Genomic DNA, 16,908 nt, shown 5'->3' on the forward strand with positions numbered 1-16,908 from the left:
ATTATTATAAAAGTAATGCACAGAGGGGTTACAGTTATATAAGTCAGGTGATAACTACTTTTTTTAAAATTGTTCTTTGATGAATAGTTTTATAGCATCTGTGAATGGACTGACTTGTCACAGTGTTTGTCACTTGGTATTTTTATTGGCATTCTCTAGGTCCCCAAACAAAACCCCAAGCCTCTCCATTTTGGAAACATCTAGAGAAGAATCTTGGGTAGAGAACCCCAGGACTCCACCGGGTGTTGGGGCTCCTCCAGGAAATGTTTCTTGTGCTTCCTTGTAGAGCTGTCATCACTTCCTTTGCCATCAGTTCTCGTGGGTTGATAGTGTCACTGCACTGCCCCCTTCATGACCTGTCTGTCCCTGTAATTGAGATCTCCAGAAGTTACCCTTAGGGGTTACATTCTTACCAGATGTCAAGGACAACACATCCCACTACTAACTTTTCTGCAGTGGTTTTATTTCCTAATGAATCTAGTTCTATAGATTATGGGTTGCACTTTCATAACACCTATTAGATATCCTGCTTGGAACTCCCCCCATGCCCCCTTTGGATACAAGTATTAGGGCTTGAACTCATGGCCTTGTGTGTTTGTTCAGCTTTTATACACATGGTTGGAACTCTACCACTTGACCCATACCTCAAAATTAGGCATTTTGCTGTTCCATTGGAAACTCAGATTTATTTTCCCTGGCTGTCTTTGAACCAGATACTCCAGGTCTCAGCCAGGATTATAGGCATGAACCACCCACCAGTGCTCTGCCCTGTCTAGAATCTTAAGCTGTAAAATTGGTATATAATATTTTTTAAAATGTTACATTAAAAATAGTTAGTTAGAGATTTAACTGTTTTAGAGCTATTGAATTTTTCTAGACAATCATAACTTGTTCCCTTTCAGATCTGTGTGTATGAGAGAGACTAAAGGAACATTGAACTATTTTGTTTAAGTGGGAGCCAGTTGCTGTGCTATACACAACTAGTATTATGAACCAGACTCTTGGCTACTCACTAAAAGTTCTATAGAAATTAGGGCAAAAGCTCTATAAAAATTAGGAAGAAATGATTTTCTAAGACATTGGTATGAATAAGTGGTAGCTATTGTGTGACAATAAGTCAAACAATGACTGTCAAGTTCTAATTGTGATCGAGACAGACATGTTATTATAGCCAACTAGTTGTGTATTTAAAGTATAGTTAATCTTACTAGCAAAATGTGATACTCCACATTTAAATATGGGATAAGGCTACATCTAATAGCCTATTAGCCTAATTTTCTGATTTTCTTTTTTTTTTTTTTTTTTGGCCAGTCCTGGGCCTTGGACTCAGGGCCTGAGCACTGTCCCTGGCTTCTTCCCGCTCAAGGCTAGCACTCTGCCACTTGAGCCACAGCGCCACTTCTGGCCGTTTTCTGTATATGTGGTGCTGGGGAATCAAACCTAGGGCCTCGTGTATCCGAGGCAGGCACTCTTGCCACTAGGCTATATCCCCAGCCCCGTAATTTTCTGATTTTCATATCTGTAAGATGATGGGATCTTTTTGGATAATCAGAACTATAACCTAAGTCACACAGGTTTCTTAAAGTAAGACCCCACATAATTAATTGTAAGCCTTAATAACTTAGATGAGTTAACAGGATAAGGTACCTGTTGAGGTACAATTCGATTCCTGGCTTTTACAGATGCTTTATCATAAAAGGATGTTGGATTTTTATCAAAGGTTAGATAATCATGTCACTCCTGTTCTTGATTCTGTATATACTGTTTTAGTTTTATTGATTTATATATATATATAGAACCAATCTTGCATGCTCAGGATAAAACCAATTTACGGTATAATTATTTTTTTTATTATTTGTTGAATTTGGTTACGGAGTATTTTTTCAAGACTTTTGCATTTATGTTTATCAATGAGATTTGCCTATAATTCCTTCTGTGTATGTGTGTCTGTCTTGTTTTGGAATGAGTATAATACTGGCTTTGTAGAATGAGTTTAGGAGGGATCCCTCCCTTTTTATGTCATGAAAAGTTTGAGGAATACTGGTGTTCTTTAGGTCTTGTAGAATTCAGCTGTGAATCCCTTGGGTCTTGAGATTTTCTTTGTTGGGAGATTTTTTATTGCTGTTTTAATCGCAGCACTTGCTTATGGATCAGTATAAATAGCTTACATGCTTTTGGGCTCAATTTTGGTAGGTTGAGGTTATCTAGGAATGCATCCATTTCTGCTAGGTTTTCCAGTTTGTTTGGGTAAAGGTTTTCAAAGTATTTCCTCATAATGTTCTGCGTTTCTCTTGTATTTATTGTGATTCCCCCTTTGTGAGCTTTGATTTTACTTGGATGATTTGTATTTGTTTTTGTTTTTGTTTTTGTTTTTTTTTAACAGATTGGCTAAAGGTAGTTTTAAATACTTCCTCTGTTTAAATCTTCCCCTTTTCCCCTTTCAGTAGCAGTATCCTAATCTTCCTTTGGGACCTCACTCCATATACTCTCTTCTCCTAGTCAGATGTTTGAGTGTCTTAGTTTGGAGTTCCCAAAGAAACAGTCACTACAATGGAGGTTTCCTCATGCCAGAAGTTTACTAGGGCATGTCCTTAAAATCTGCACTTGAAGGTTAGCTCAGGAAGTGGTCAATGGCAGAGCAAAGAGCTGACCTGTGATACAGTTGTTATAAAGATCTCAGATGGGGGCTGAGGATGGAGCTGTGAAGAGCATACTTGCCCACTACTCGCAGAAGCAAAAAACAAAGCCCCAAACTAACAAGAAACACCCTCCAGATGAGCCCAGCTGGAGCTCCAGAAGCAGTTCTTGAGATCAGGGGTTGGGGTTCCACTGTGTGTGTGTGTGTGTGTGTACACGCATTTAGCAGATGAGACATTTATTGAGAATCATCAGCTGCCACCACTCTCAGCAGTCCTGAGGAAGAATTTGGGGGTGTCCCTTAGCACCTTCTAGGGGTGGGGCTGGTGGAAGCCCTCATCTTGTTCTTGACCAGAGCAGCTAATCTGAGCACTGCAACACATCCTTCCTTTTGAGTAGTGATTGGTTCAGGCTGCTCTCTGATCTCAGCCAGTGAGGTCCATTCTGGGGAGTTTTGCAGGAGCCGTTAGGCAGGACAATGAGAGCGCAGGACTTTACTTCCTGAGAGTTCAGCTACCGCTGAAGGGGAGGAGGCCAGTGCTCACCTTGCAGAACAAGGAGAGGTAGAATAAGCGTGAAGCTCTTGTTTAGGTAGGTTGAGCCACTTGGTTAAGGACCCCTTGCACTTCTAAGCTACACAGGGCCAGTAGCTGACCTTTTTGCACTAAAGTGGGTTCTAACGAGATCATTGACAAAATTGAAAGTCATGGTTTAGTGAAAAATCTCCCAAATTCTACATGTAATAATGGGCCCATTTTTTTTGGCGGGGGGCGGGGGAGGAGAAGAAGAGGTTTGCTACAGGGTCTTGTTATGTGGCTCAGGCTAGCCTGGACTTAGTCTCCAGCTCACTTTCCCAAGTGCTAGAATTGTAGGGATGAGCTACCGTTCTACCCACATGATGGCAGTTTTGTAAAGTGAATGCAAGAAGGAGGCCAGGCGGGGGTTAGGTAACCACACTCCTCCATCAACACCAAAGCAAAGCCAGTGCAGGAGAATAGAGACCATGGTCGTGGTTAGGTGGAGATGGGGTGAGTGGCTGGGCTTCTTACCCGACCGGGAAAAAGGTTGGTAAGCTAACTTGGAACTATTTCGTGGGAAGCCTACCAGTTATCCTTCACTTCGCTCAGGACACGGTCTGTTGGCTCCTTTCAGGAGGCCGCAGGCGCCGGGAGGCAGTTCTCAGCTTCAGCGGGATGCACGCTTCGCTCCGGGCTCTGGTTGGTCCTCGGAGCCCCAGCTTCGCGGTGCCAACAGGCGCCACTTTGCCCGCCCAGCCACGGGTCCCTGTCTCGGTCCCGGGCACAGATGCCGACGTCACCTAGCTTTAGCTTTCGGGAGGAGCTGGGAGCACGGCTAGCGTGCTCAGGACCCCTGACTGCCCACGGCCGCGGGACGGGAGAGGGGCGTGGCCATAGGGGCGGAGTCGGGGCGTGGCCATAGGGGCGGCGCCCGGCTGCTCGCACCGCCCGGCTCCATCGCCCTCGGATACCCCACCGCCCTCGGGTACCCCACAGCCGCCGCCATGTCCTCCGGGGCCAGCGTCAGCGCCCTGCAGCGCCTGGTGGAGCAACTCAAGCTGGAGGCCGGCGTGGAGCGGATCAAGGTGAGCCCTCCCGGAGGCGCGCGCCCCGCGGTACGGCGGAGGCAGGGGCTCGCGGTCCGCGGAGGCCGGAGGCCGGAGGCTGGGCCGGCGGAAATGGCTGCTGACCCAGGCCCAAGCGGCGCCGGGGGCCGCGGAGCTGAACTCTGGCTCCGGGGAGGCCCGGCCTGGTCGTGGGCCTGACGTCCCCACGCCGCGCTGGTCGTTACCGCTGGGCAAAGCCTCCGACCGGGCCGGGGAGGCGGGCGACTCGCGGGAGGCCGGGACTCGGCTGGTGCGAGAGGATGGAGTCCGCAGATGGGGAAGCTGCCGGGTGGACCGCGCGCGCGCGGCGACGGGGGAAAGGCCGGGAGGAGAGGGGGAAGAGAATGGGCGCCCGGGGTTCTGGCGCTGAGCCCGGGTGGAGGGCAGAGGAATTTGGGGGAAGCGGGTTCTTTGGGTGTGTGGGCCTAGACATCAGGACGCGTTTGCTCACGAGGCTGAAAGGTGTCATTAAAACCTACGGGTGTGAAAAGAGTGGGACAGGAAGAGGGGAGCCCGGAATGCGGGGCCAGCAGCGTCCGGTGAAAATAGATGGCGAGAGAAGAAGTCAGAGGAAAGGAAGGATGGGTTTAAAAATCGTGACCTTAGTCACCATGTCAGTAGGTTCGATGTTTAGGTCGTTGGCGAAAGGGGTCTGTTGTGCAAGAGGGTTTGGCAACCACACATCCCTGTGTAATTGTGTGTGTAGCACCCTGTAAGGGTCAACATCCCCAATATCTGCCCTCAGTAGTTCCTGCCCAGCCTACCTGGTGCTCTTCTAGAAGACAATAAACAAATTAACCAATCTATGAAATGATAGCAAGTGAAGTTAAGGGACAGTTGGGAATGCAAAATTTTCCGTGATGGGTAACCAGAGACTCTGGATTTTAAGAGGGTAGGAAGATTTTTTTGTTAAAAACTAGTTATAAAGAAAGAACTTTAAACATAGAAAACGAAAAGTTTGGTAGTGGAGAGGAAGGGAAGGAATAGAGAAGTCGGAGGAGATGGGGATCTGTGGGGTCTAGGCTGGATTGAACAGGAACCTTTGGAGTCAGGAAGAAGGGAGGAAAGACAGATGTTTTTGGATATGGACTAACAGATGTGTATGACTTTTATTTGTGAAAATAGAGGCCAGGTTTTCTTGTAGGACAAAAGAAGGAGACTAGTGTATGTCTGGGAGGGTGCAGTGTTTGAGAATAGAGTGGGCGCCAAGCAGGCACATCTGTAGACACCCTGTGACTCTGAGGACCCTTTGGCTGCTAGTGATTCTTCGCCCCCCCCCCCCCCCCCCCCCCGCCCAGCCCTTTAACAGCATTTGACTACCTAGGAGTCTGAAGGTGATGATGGTTGGGTGATGATGGTTGATCCAAAAGGTGAATGAGCAGGGGAGTGTACCAAAAAGTGGGGCCAGATGCCAGGAGGCTGAACCTAGGCTGTACAGTGAAGATGATGGGAGGACCAAAAGAGAGATCAAAGAGCAAGAGAATACAGGAGGCACATGGATGAGTTGGAGCCATTGAGATCAGGGAGTAGTACCATAGTCAGATTAAGTTTCCACCCTCTTAATACCACACAATGGGAATTAAGTTTCAACACATGAACCTCTGGGGGGGCATATTCAAACTACATGTGCCCATAGCAGCAGTTACATTTATTTGGAGGCTTGCAGAACACAAATAGTCATATTCGAAGAACATTTTTCTGCAGTATGCATTTGCATTTTAAGAAAAATGCAATCTGAAGAAAGAAACCTCCAAGTAAGAATGTGCAAGCACAACAGCCAGGTGCTGCTGGCTCCTCAGGAGGCTGAGACCTGAAGATCACAGTTTGTTTTTTGTTTTTGCCAGTCCTTGGGCCTTGGACTCAAGGCCTGAGCACTGTCCCTGGCTTCTTTTTGCTCAAGGCTAGCACTCTTGCCACTTGAGCCACAGTGCCACTTCTGGCCATTTTCTGTATATGTGGTGCTGGGGAATTGAACCCAGGGCTTCATGTATACGAGGCAAGCACTCTTTGCCAGTAGGCCATATTCCCAGCCCCTGAAGATCACGGTTTGAAGCCAGCCCAGGTAGAAAAAAACCAAGAGACTCCATCTCCAAAATAACCAGCTGGATTTCTCATGCATCTGCACTCAGATGTTGGCTTCGTTGGTGTCTGTATGATTTAGATACCCTTCTCATTCACTGTCTTGAAGTTGGTAGATGGGACTGGCTGGTTCTCTTTCATGTTTCTACCTCTGGGGGGGCTAGGTTGAGCTCATTCAAGGCGGCAGTGCGTTGCTGCAGGCTTGCAACTTGGCCCTTATTTGTGTACATTTTATTGGTCAAATAAGGCCACTTGGGAAGAACTAGAAGATCTTGTGATCGTGTTTTTGCTATTTCCTACCAATGTACAGCAAATTATGTGTTAGCAGTAGTCTTAAGAGTGTTACCTGGGTTATGTGGCACATCAAACCAAGGAAATGGTGTTACTAAATATGTTTCACAGATGAGAAAACAGGTACAGGGAAGTTGAGTAACTTGCTCAAGGTCATATGGGTAGTAACAGGGCTGAATTTGGGTCCAGGCAAGCCAGTCAGTTCTAGACACTACATCTAATTTTTTTTTTTTTTTGTTTTCAGTGCTGGGCATGGGATCCAGGGTCTTATATTCACTGGGTACTTCATTACTGAGCTATACCTCACATTCTTTTTATTTTTTTTGTTGGTCCTGCGACTTGAACTCAGGGCCTGGGCCGCTGTCTCTGAGCCTCTTTGTGCTCAAGACTAGCACTCTTCTACTTGAGCCAGAGCACCACTTCCAGCTTTTTCTGAGCCTCACAGACTTTCCTGGACCACTTGGCCTCAAACTGCAGTCCTCAGATGTTATCCTGTTGAGTAGCTAGGATTCCAGTGAGCCACTGGCTCCCTGATCCAGACCGTTCTTTTTTTTTTTTGGCCAGTCCTGGGCCTTGGACTCAGGGCCTGAGCACTGTCCCTGGCTTCTTTTTGCTCAAGGCTACCACTCTGCCACTTGAGCCACAGCGCCACTTCTGGCCATTTTCTGTATATGTGGTGCTGAGGAATTGAACCCAGGGCCTCATGTATACAAGGCAAGCACTCTTGCTACTAGGTCATATCCCCAGCCCTCTCCAGCCCCTTTTAAACATCTTTTTTTTTTTTTTTTTTGCCAGTCCTGGGCCTTGGACTCAGGGCCTATGCACTATCCCTGGCTTCTTTTTGCTCAAGGCTAGCACTCTACCACTTGAGCCACAGCGCCCCTTCTGGCCGTTTTCTATATATGTGGTGCTGGGGAATTGAATCCAGGGCTTCATGTATACAAGGCAAGCACTCTTGCCACTAGGCCATATCCCCAGCCCCTGACCGTTCTTAATACGTTACACTACATCAAAAACATGGTGGAAGAACTTTATCCCTGTTGGGAGCAGGCTTAAGATTTTAGCTTTAAAAACATTAAAGCAGTCCGTTCTTACGGTAACTTGGATATATAATTGACTGCTATATATATTTGCATAGGGAACAAAGGACTGTGCTATTCTTTTTTGTGGCTGAGGTACTACCAAACTCAGGGCCTCATACTTGCTAAGCAGATAATCTACCACCGAGCCATGCCTTCAGCAAAACTAGGGTTCTGAATGGATCAGAGATACAGCATTTCCTCTATTGTTGACGTTACATTTAAAGTTCTAGGTGAATTTCCTTTGGCATATGACACGTGGTTACTGTATATGATTTTGGTACACTGGGGGGAAAAAAGATACAGCATTTCCTTACCTTTGTCCAATAAAACTAAAGCATGGCTCTTCTGACGTGAATCACAGAAATGATAGCCTTTCTTCTTTGGACTCCTTTTGTTGGAATCAGCCAAAAAAGAGCCTTGGAAGTTGTGTAGCTTATGATCTTTATCAGATTGTCCGATCACTTTCAGGGTGTCAGCTGACTCCTGGCTAGATCTGGCTGTAAGCAGCATGTCATGTTGTGCTTTGTTTCAGGTCTCCCAGGCAGCCGCAGAACTTCAGCAGTACTGCATACAGAATGCCTGCAAGGATGCCCTGCTGGTGGGCGTTCCCGCAGGAAGCAACCCCTTCCGGGAACCCAGGTCCTGTGCTTTATTTTAAAGTGAGTGATGCCACATCATGCCATCTTGGGACTCGTGCAGTGTCACAGGGCTTCTCAAAGGATTTGGGCAACTGAGGATTTTTGCGTATCTGCTATTCTTGGGAGAATTAAAATAAGACCAGCAAAATGCACAACTTTCCCCAAAGGGTGACTGGAGTCTGTAGTTGCCTTGCCTGTAGACTGTGCCTCATTAGGGAAGCTAATTACCTTTGGTTTTGGATCCTTACATATGTGAGCTCTTAAATGGAGTTGATGGATAGGAACTTCTTGCCCTTGATTCCCCATTCTGCCCTTATACCTTTCCAGCCTTGTGACTAGCTATTTTTTCACTTGACTTGCACTTCTTGGGTCTAGGACTCCCTAGAGAGTACATACTGTGTCTACCATAAGCTTCCTCAAAGGATCTCAAAATATATCTCTGTGTTTTAATGGAAGAAAAAAATGCAATGGTTTCAGAAAAGTAACAATTGGTAACTGCAATGAAATAGCTCTCCAGTGGTCTACTAGAAGTTTGAGTGTAATGTTTATGCAGTAAATGATTTTAGGTCCTTTTTCACATACTTGGAAAAGGAAATTATTTACATTTAAAAGAGGAAGTAATTCTACTTTCAGAAACAATTGTGCCTATTACTGCAAAGTATTTAAGGTATTAAAATAGTTTAGCCAGGCACTGGTGGTTCATGCCCATAAATCATGGCTACTCGGGAGACTGAGATCTGAGGACCATGATTCAGAGCCAGCCCTGATAGACAAATCTACAAGATTCTTATTTCCAACTAACCAGCAAAAAGCCAGAATTAGAGGTGTGGTTCAAGTGGTAAAGCACCAGCTGTGTTCAAGACCTAGTACTAGTACCAGAAAAATAAAAATAGAAGTCTTATGTTGTCACAGCTTTTTTTGGTTAGCTGTGGGGCTTAAACTCAGAGCCCGGGTGCCATCCCTAAGCTTTTTTGCTCAAGGCTAGCACTCCCCCACTTTGAGCCACAGTGCCACTCCCAATTTTTCTGGTGGTTAATTGGAGTTAAGAGTCTCACAAGCTGGGAATATGGCCTAGTGGCAAGCGTGCTAGCCTTGTATACATGAAGCCCTGGGTTCGATTCCCCAGCACCACATATACAGAAAAAGGCCAAGAGTGGTGCTGTGGCTCAAGTGGTAGAGTGCTAGCCTTGAGCAAAGAGAAGCCAGGGACAGTGCTCAGGCCCTGAGTCGAAGCCCCAGGACTGGCAAAAAAAAAAAAAAAAAAAAGTTTCACAGACTTTCTTGCCTGGGCTGGCTTTGAACCTCAGTCTTCAGATCTCAGCCTCCTGAGTAGCTAGGAATATAGGTGTGAGCCACCAGCGTCCAGTGCTTCCAGCATTTCACAGAGCTCTTCTACTGTTCATCCATTAGTTTTAGATGTTTTATTGTATTAACCTGCTACTTTTATATACTCTTGTAAAATCTAATTAAATTCTCTTTTCAGTAGAAAAGAAGTTCGCTGAGGAATGCCTTCAAGTACAAAGTGACGAATGCCTCCAAGTCTCAAGAAAACACTTTTCTCTAGCCAAATGACTATTAGATCTATTTCACATCTTTTCTGTGGCCTGGTTGTATAGGCAGATTTACACAGAAATGAACGATTTTCTACTCAACTAAGGTAACTGAGTGAAGGAGTACAGTTCTAAATAATAATGACCTAGTTCTTTTGCTGAAGTGATTTTGTATTAAGACAGCCACCCTAGCCACCAAGTATACCAAAATACACCTCTTTCATAAGAATTTCTGGTTTTGCTATATCTGGACTATTATGTATGTTTTATTTACTGGATGTTTACATTTAGGAAGGAAAACATTTTTGTTTATTAAAACAATTGAGTATTTGTAACGTGTTCCTAAGACTTTTATACTAGATACAGTTACTAGATAAAGTATAAAATTAAGAGGAATAAATAGGCTTTACTAACCAAAAGATGTCTTTTTTCCTTTACATGAAAAGCTTTTCTTTTTTTTTGGCCAGTCCTGGGCCTTGGACTCAGGGCCTGAGCACTGTCCCTGGCTTCTCTTTGCCCAAGGCTAGCACTCTACCACTTGAGCCACAGCGCCACTCTTGGCCGTTTTCTGTATATGTGGTGCTGGGGAATTGAACCCAGGGCTTCATGTATACGAGGCAAGCACTCTTGCCACTAGGCCATATTCCCAGCCCAAGATTTTCATTTTTAAATGAGAATGTAATTTGTTTTAAACACTAAACTTGGGAAATGTATCTCAGTAAACTTGAAATTATTAATGTTAATGATGTGTATTAGTTTCCCCACCTTGTATATGAAGCAGATTTGTCCTTTTTCTTAAGTTCTTATACTTTACAGTTGTGGTTGTACCTTAAAAAAAAAACTTATTTTGTCTTTAAAAATGCTTAAATTGTTACCTACAAACAGAACTTTTCAAATGGTTAAAAACAAAGTAATGTGAAAATAATACAACCAAAGGAATTCTTCATGTCACAAGGGTTTTACTTGGAAGATGTGCCTTTCATTTAGTTTGGGGATACTTTTAGAAGAAGACTTTCTGTAATAATCTTTGAAGAGCTTGGAAATAAAATTTGTCTAATTCATCATTTTCTCTGACAGTAATATTTTGTATCTAATTTGCATTTTAAGGTCACATGGATTTTCATTTGCTTGTGAATTTGAGTGGTGGAAGTAGGAGGTGAAGTTTTGGTATTTAAGTCCTTGTAGAACTTTATGATTGTCCTGAAATGTAGGTATATGGTCTCAGTTACTGGCCATTATTTGCACTTTGAAATAAGTGGAAATACCTTTGAGCATAGATGCTATTACAGCAAAGAAAACAGGAGCTATTAGATGAGATCTCTTACTTCTAAGCCACTAAATTTCTAGGTCTATCTAAGTGATTTGCATGCTTTGCATCTGCTTATAATTCATATATCCTTTCTTCTAACCCCTGTTTGTCCTTCAGATCTGTTTTGTCTTCTTTGAAATGTGACACTATCAGTTGTCCTTTCTCTGTTTTTCAATTACCTGTTCATTATTTAAATATGCTTCATTCTTCATCTTTATTACAAGCCCAGTTCAATATTTCCATTAAAAATGAAATTGCTCCATCTCGGGCTTGAAGTTTCATGTACATACGATCCTATCTCTGGTCTCCTTGCTACTGTGATTGGAGGGTCATGGTTTTTCCCTGGGAAAAAGTTCACAGGACCACAGCTCAACTGAGATCCTATTTGAAAAAATTAAAAAAGAAGACATGGTAAGACACTTTTTTTTTTTTTTTTTTTTTTTTTGCCAGTCCTGGGTCTTGGACTCAGGGCCTGAACACTGTCCCTGGCTTCTTTTTGCTCAAGGCTAGCACTCTGCTACTTGAGCTACAGTACCACTTCTGGCCATTTTCCATATGTGTGGTGCTGGGGAATCGAACCGAGAGCTTCATGTGTAGGAGGCAAGCACTCTTGCCACTAGGCCATATTCCCAGCCCCTGGTAAGACACTCTTAACTAGCCAGAATGAGGCTCTGAGTTAAAACCCCAGAACGGGGAAAAAAAAATTCTCTTAATTCTACCTTCTCCTTTGACAAAAATTGGATGAGATCAATCGTTCAGGGACCTAACTCCTTGCTCTCGAACGTAAATGTGTGCAATATAAACAAATCCAGTTCAGTACTGTACCACAACAAAACAGCACCTGGTCAAGCTAGTTCTTTAAGAAAATTTAGGGGCTGGGAATGTGGCTTAGTGGTAAAATGCTTGCCTAACATCCACAAAGCCCTGGGTTCGATTCCTTAGCACCACATAAATAGAAAAGGCTGGAACTGGTGCTGTGGCTTAAAAGAATACAAGCCTTGTGCAAAAAGAAGCCAGGGACAGTGCTCAGGTCCTGAGTCCAAGCCACAGGACTGGCACAAAAATAAATTTTTTTTTTCCCTTATGGGGTCTAGTACATGCCAGAAAGTTTGCTCTTACTCTCCCCCATTTTTCTACCATCTTGCCTTTTTGACATTAAGCTTTGCTGACCTAAGGTGATTCAGGCACAAAACCAGATATAAAAGCAATCGTCTTGTGTAGACTTAAACCATTTCTCCCAATTGGGTATGGCCTAATCCTTACAAAGCTTCCTTTACATAACTCAGTGTTTTCTTTTTAATTAGCATACATTAGTTGTATTTCATTCCGCCATTCCCATATATGTAAACAATATTTCCCTATCAACCTTACCCCTTGCCTCTGCTATTTTAATCAAACCCTGAATAGAAAATAGAAAAATTAAGATAAACCTAAAACAATAGAGACTATAATCTCTCACCATATGTGAAATATATTTTACTCTGTCTTTCCTTTTTTTCTTTCTGTCCTGCAAAAGTGCCAGAAAAAAACTGTTTAAACTCCTTGCCTCCTTTATCTTGAGTTTATTTTGACCAGGCTTTGCCCCACTCCTCTAAACCTTGCTCTTACCAAGATCAGCAGTGATTTGCGCATGGGTAAACCCACTGCTTATCTGTCAGTAGCATCCGCACTGTTGATTATTCTCTTCTTCTGGAGATATCTTCACTTGGTTTCTCCTGGGTTTTCTCTTACTGTGTTCTGATTCTAATATCCCAGGGTTTACTCCTTGAGCTTTTTTTTTTTTTTTTTTAAATCTATGTTTACTACTGCTTGGCCATGTTATCCAATTTCATACTTTTCAATATTACCTATGCTTACTAACCTGCAAATTGATACTATTTATACATCCCATTGAATTTGAGGCTTATGTAATCCAAATACCTATTTATTCACTGTCTCCAGTAAGCCTGGTAGGTTTCCCAGAAATAACTACTAAATCAGCTCTTCAACTTGGCTCAAATTATGCTCCTCTCATAGTATTTCTCATATTTGTACAATATCACAATGACAATATCACTCTTCTAATGTTTCAAGCCAAAAACTTATCGAGTTCTCCAATCAGCTACACCTTCAAAATAAATACCTGAACAAAGAATAACTTTTATAATTATTATAATCTCAACTCTCATTGTTAAACGTTTAGGATTTATCTGTCCATATATTTTTCATGCTAAAACCAAAGTCAACCTAAAAAGCCATTAGTGAATGACTAACTATCATCATGGCATGACACATTAAGTAGTTGCTTACGGATACACATAAGTATAGTCAGAGTGCTATAACGACACATGCATTCTTAAAACTCATCAAAATCCTGAAAAACAATGGTGTGTATGAAACATGGGGTTAGGGATTTGACACTCAACAATTTCAGAAGTAAAAAGGAACCAGGCTGGGTACCAGTGGTTCACACCCATAATCCTAACTACTTGGTAGGCTAAGGTGTGAGGGTCAAGGTTCAAAGCCAGCCTAAGCAAGAAAGCCTATAAGACTTTTAGTTCCAATTAAACAAAAAACCAGAAATGAATTTATGGCTCAAATAGAGTAGAGTGACATCCTTGAGCAAAAAAGCTCAGGGACGGTGTTCCTGAGTTGAAGTCCCAGGACAAAAAAGAAAAAAAAAAAAGGCTAGGAAGCTAATCAAAGTGGTAGTGCATGCACACAAACACACATTATTCAAGGAAAACAACTGTAATACACATAGTTCTTTATTGTGAAAAGGCTGGAATTTGCTTATGGTCCTATAGCCTTACTCTCCCACTGATTAGCCTTCCTAGCTGGCTATGACAGTATAATCCTTTGTGCTTGATGGAAAGAACTAGTGAACTAGAGGAGTAAGAGAACAGAGGGAAATTGGGACAGAAATGGGAGGAGGAGAGGGTAGAGAACGGAGGGCACAGGGCCACATTTTAACTTGTGAGTTGTGAGGTAGTGGGTAAAGGATTAGCTAGTCAGAAAGTGAAAACACCATATATGGCATTGAGCCGTTACATGAGGTGTGGTGTGCATGTGTTGTGTATTTTTATCTGGTTCACTTCTTTGGGTACAATTTTTGGGTTTTAGTGTGTACTGTGAACAAATTCAAGCGTCAGAAAATGTGAAACTAGTTAGGCACTGGTGGCTCACACTTGTAATCCTAGCTACTCAGGAAGTTGAAATCTGAGGATCACAGTTCAAAGCCAGCCCAGGCAGAAAAGTCTGTGAGACTCTGATCTCCAATTAACCACTCCCAAACCGGGAATGGAGCTGTGGCTCAAACTGGTAGAGCAGAGCACTAGCCTTGAACGTAAGAGCTCAGGGATGGTGTCCAAGCCCTGAGTTCAGGCCCATGACTGACAAAAAAGAGAAAATGCTAAGTTCATGTATTTCGAATTGTTTCATAATGATGTATCTACCATTTTGGAACAGATCTGAATTTCCAAAGATCTCTCTTCTCCTTTCTTTCTTTCTTTTTTTTTTTTTAAAGAAAAATAATGAGGGACTGGGAATGTGGCCTAGTGGTAGAATGCTTGCCTAGCATGCATGAAGCCCTGGGTTCCATTCCTCAGTACCACATACACAGAAAAAGCTGGAAGTGGTGCTGTGGCTCAAGTGGCAGAGTGCTAGCCTTGAGCCAAAAGAAGCCAGGGACAGTGCTCAGGCCCTGAGTCCAAGCCCCAAGACTGGCAATAATAATAATAATAATAATAATAATAATAATAATAATAATAATAATATAATTTGGGTTGCAAACATTTCCTCTTAGTTATTTGTTTCTAAATTTCATCCAGGGAAGACAAAACTTAAAAGGGAAGTTTTCCAAGCCTAATTTTGTCCTAGTTTTTGGTCTTAGATGGCTGACTATGGAAGTGTAATCATGGGAGAGAGATAGGCTATGATGTGGATTCACTAGAAAGCTTGTGATATTTAGGCAATTCTGGAATATATTTTGGATATTATAATTATTATGTGAATTGGCAACCAGAAAATTTTACTTACAAAATGCAAGCCATAAAAATAATATATAATATGAAAAATCAGTAAAGAAACACTAAGAACCATTAAGAATAATGGCATTTTAAAATATATAGACAGGGCTGGGAATATGGCCTAGTGGCAAGAGCATTTGCCTCCTATACATGAGGTCCTGGGTTCGATTCCTCAGCACCACATATACAGAAAATGGCCAGAAGTGGCGCTGTGGCTCAAGTGGCAGAGTGCTAGCCTTGAGCAGAAAAGAAGCCAGAGACAGTGCTCAGGCCCTGAGTTCACGGCCTAGGACTGGCCAAAAAAAAATAAAAATAAAATATATAGGCAAATCTAAATAATTTTGCTACTAGATTATGCAGTGTAATCTGTTCATTCCCTCTCTCAAAAAAACCTCAGCCGGGTTTGTCCATCACTTCTTCCAGGAACTTTTTCATACATTAGGCGTCGTGTTTTCAGTTGTGGTGACTGTGAGAACATTGAGCCTGGTCAAAGAGAAAAAAGAAAACCATCTGACTGCATAGAATAGTAAAGTGTAGTCATTTTTTCCAAAATATGAGTAGATTCTATCTCTGTTACCAATTTATATTGTTAACATTTCCAAACTAGGATAAAAAATTAAAAAATAATATTTTGTATATAAATGCACCGCTACCCACTGGTACAGTACTAAAAGTGAGTATGCACACACTTTGTGTAACTAGTAAAAATCTCCCTGGACTTCAATTTCTTTTCCAGTGAAATTACACTATATCATCTCTAAAGTGTTCCCTGGTTCCTTTTTTTTTGGGGGGGGGGGGGAGATTGGTTGTGGGGCTTGAACTAAGGGCCTGGGCACTGTCCCTGAGCTCTTTTGCTCAAGGCTAGCACACCACCACTTAGAGCCACCAGTGCCACTTCTGGTTTTCTGGTGGTTAATTGGAGATAGAATCTCATGGACTTTTCTGTCCAGGCTGGGTTTGGTTGGACCATGATCCTCAGATCTCAGCCTCCTGAGTAGCTAGGATTACAGGTATGAGCCACCAATGTTTGGGAAGCGATCAGGGTTTCCTAGTTCTTGAAGGTTTCCACCTGATCCTGCTAAACTTAATATAAGAAGCTCACCATGACTCACCCTCAAGCAAATACATATTTTGTCTGTACTTTCTTAAATGTCCTGAGAATGTATGCAATTCTATTAATTGGTTTTATTTTTCTTTTCTTAGTTTCCTGTTCCTATTCTTTTTACTATGACTGTCTTCTCATGAACATATAGGCTCTAGTGTTAGGGAGATCATATTCATTGGGAATAAAATTTATTAGAGGAGCTATGTGCTTAGAAATCAATGTGTAAATTCATGTGAGGAAAAGCAATCTTTACCTCAAACTAAAAAACATGTTTACACGCACAAGTAATCACAGGGAATTTATTTACTCATTTATATTTTTGGTAGTAGTAGGGTTTAAACTCAGTGCCTCACACTTGCTGTGCAGGTAGGTACTCTACTGTCTGAGCAAGGCCCAGTCCTGAGTGTGGGGGCTGTTAATAAGAAAGGGACTCTTGTCCCTTTCTGTGAGGCTGCGAGAGAGCTGGGTTAGGTACCTGGAGTTTGGTAAATGTTTAACAAGCATTTCACAAAGTAGGATTGCCAAATAGGGAAAAACCTAATTTGTAGTGACTACCAGTTTCTCTGGCTGATTTCAATCTACCAGC

General features: G+C 42.8%; 2 protein-coding genes across 3 annotated transcripts in view; one reads left to right on the forward strand and one right to left on the reverse strand.

Annotated features, from left to right (window-relative positions):
• Positions 1-4,082: 4,082 nt before the first annotated feature.
• Positions 4,083-10,231, forward strand: Gng10 (G protein subunit gamma 10). Of its 2 annotated transcripts, none has more exons than XM_048339098.1 (3): positions 4,083-4,240; positions 8,246-8,372; positions 9,835-10,231. In XM_048339098.1, the coding sequence occupies exons 1-2, from the start codon at positions 4,160-4,162 to the stop codon at positions 8,369-8,371; spliced, it is 207 nt and encodes a 68-aa protein (XP_048195055.1). In that variant the 5' UTR covers positions 4,083-4,159; the 3' UTR covers position 8,372; positions 9,835-10,231. The 2 variants fall into 2 exon arrangements, with proteins under 2 accessions (XP_048195055.1, XP_048195062.1); XM_048339105.1 differs by having other exon boundaries at positions 9,838-10,231.
• A 5,325-nt stretch (positions 10,232-15,556) lies between these two features.
• Shoc1 (shortage in chiasmata 1) overlaps positions 15,557-16,908 on the reverse strand; it is a 74,263-nt gene continuing 72,911 nt past the window's right edge. The window contains exon 28 of the mRNA XM_048348405.1: positions 15,557-15,700. Within this exon, the coding sequence (XP_048204362.1) occupies positions 15,600-15,700 (101 nt within the window). The 3' untranslated portion in view covers positions 15,557-15,599. The remainder of the gene's footprint in view (positions 15,701-16,908) is intronic.

The sequence above is a fragment of the Perognathus longimembris genome, chromosome 1 (genome assembly GCF_023159225.1).
Source record: "Perognathus longimembris pacificus isolate PPM17 chromosome 1, ASM2315922v1, whole genome shotgun sequence".
Lineage (NCBI taxonomy): Eukaryota > Metazoa > Chordata > Mammalia > Rodentia > Heteromyidae > Perognathus > Perognathus longimembris.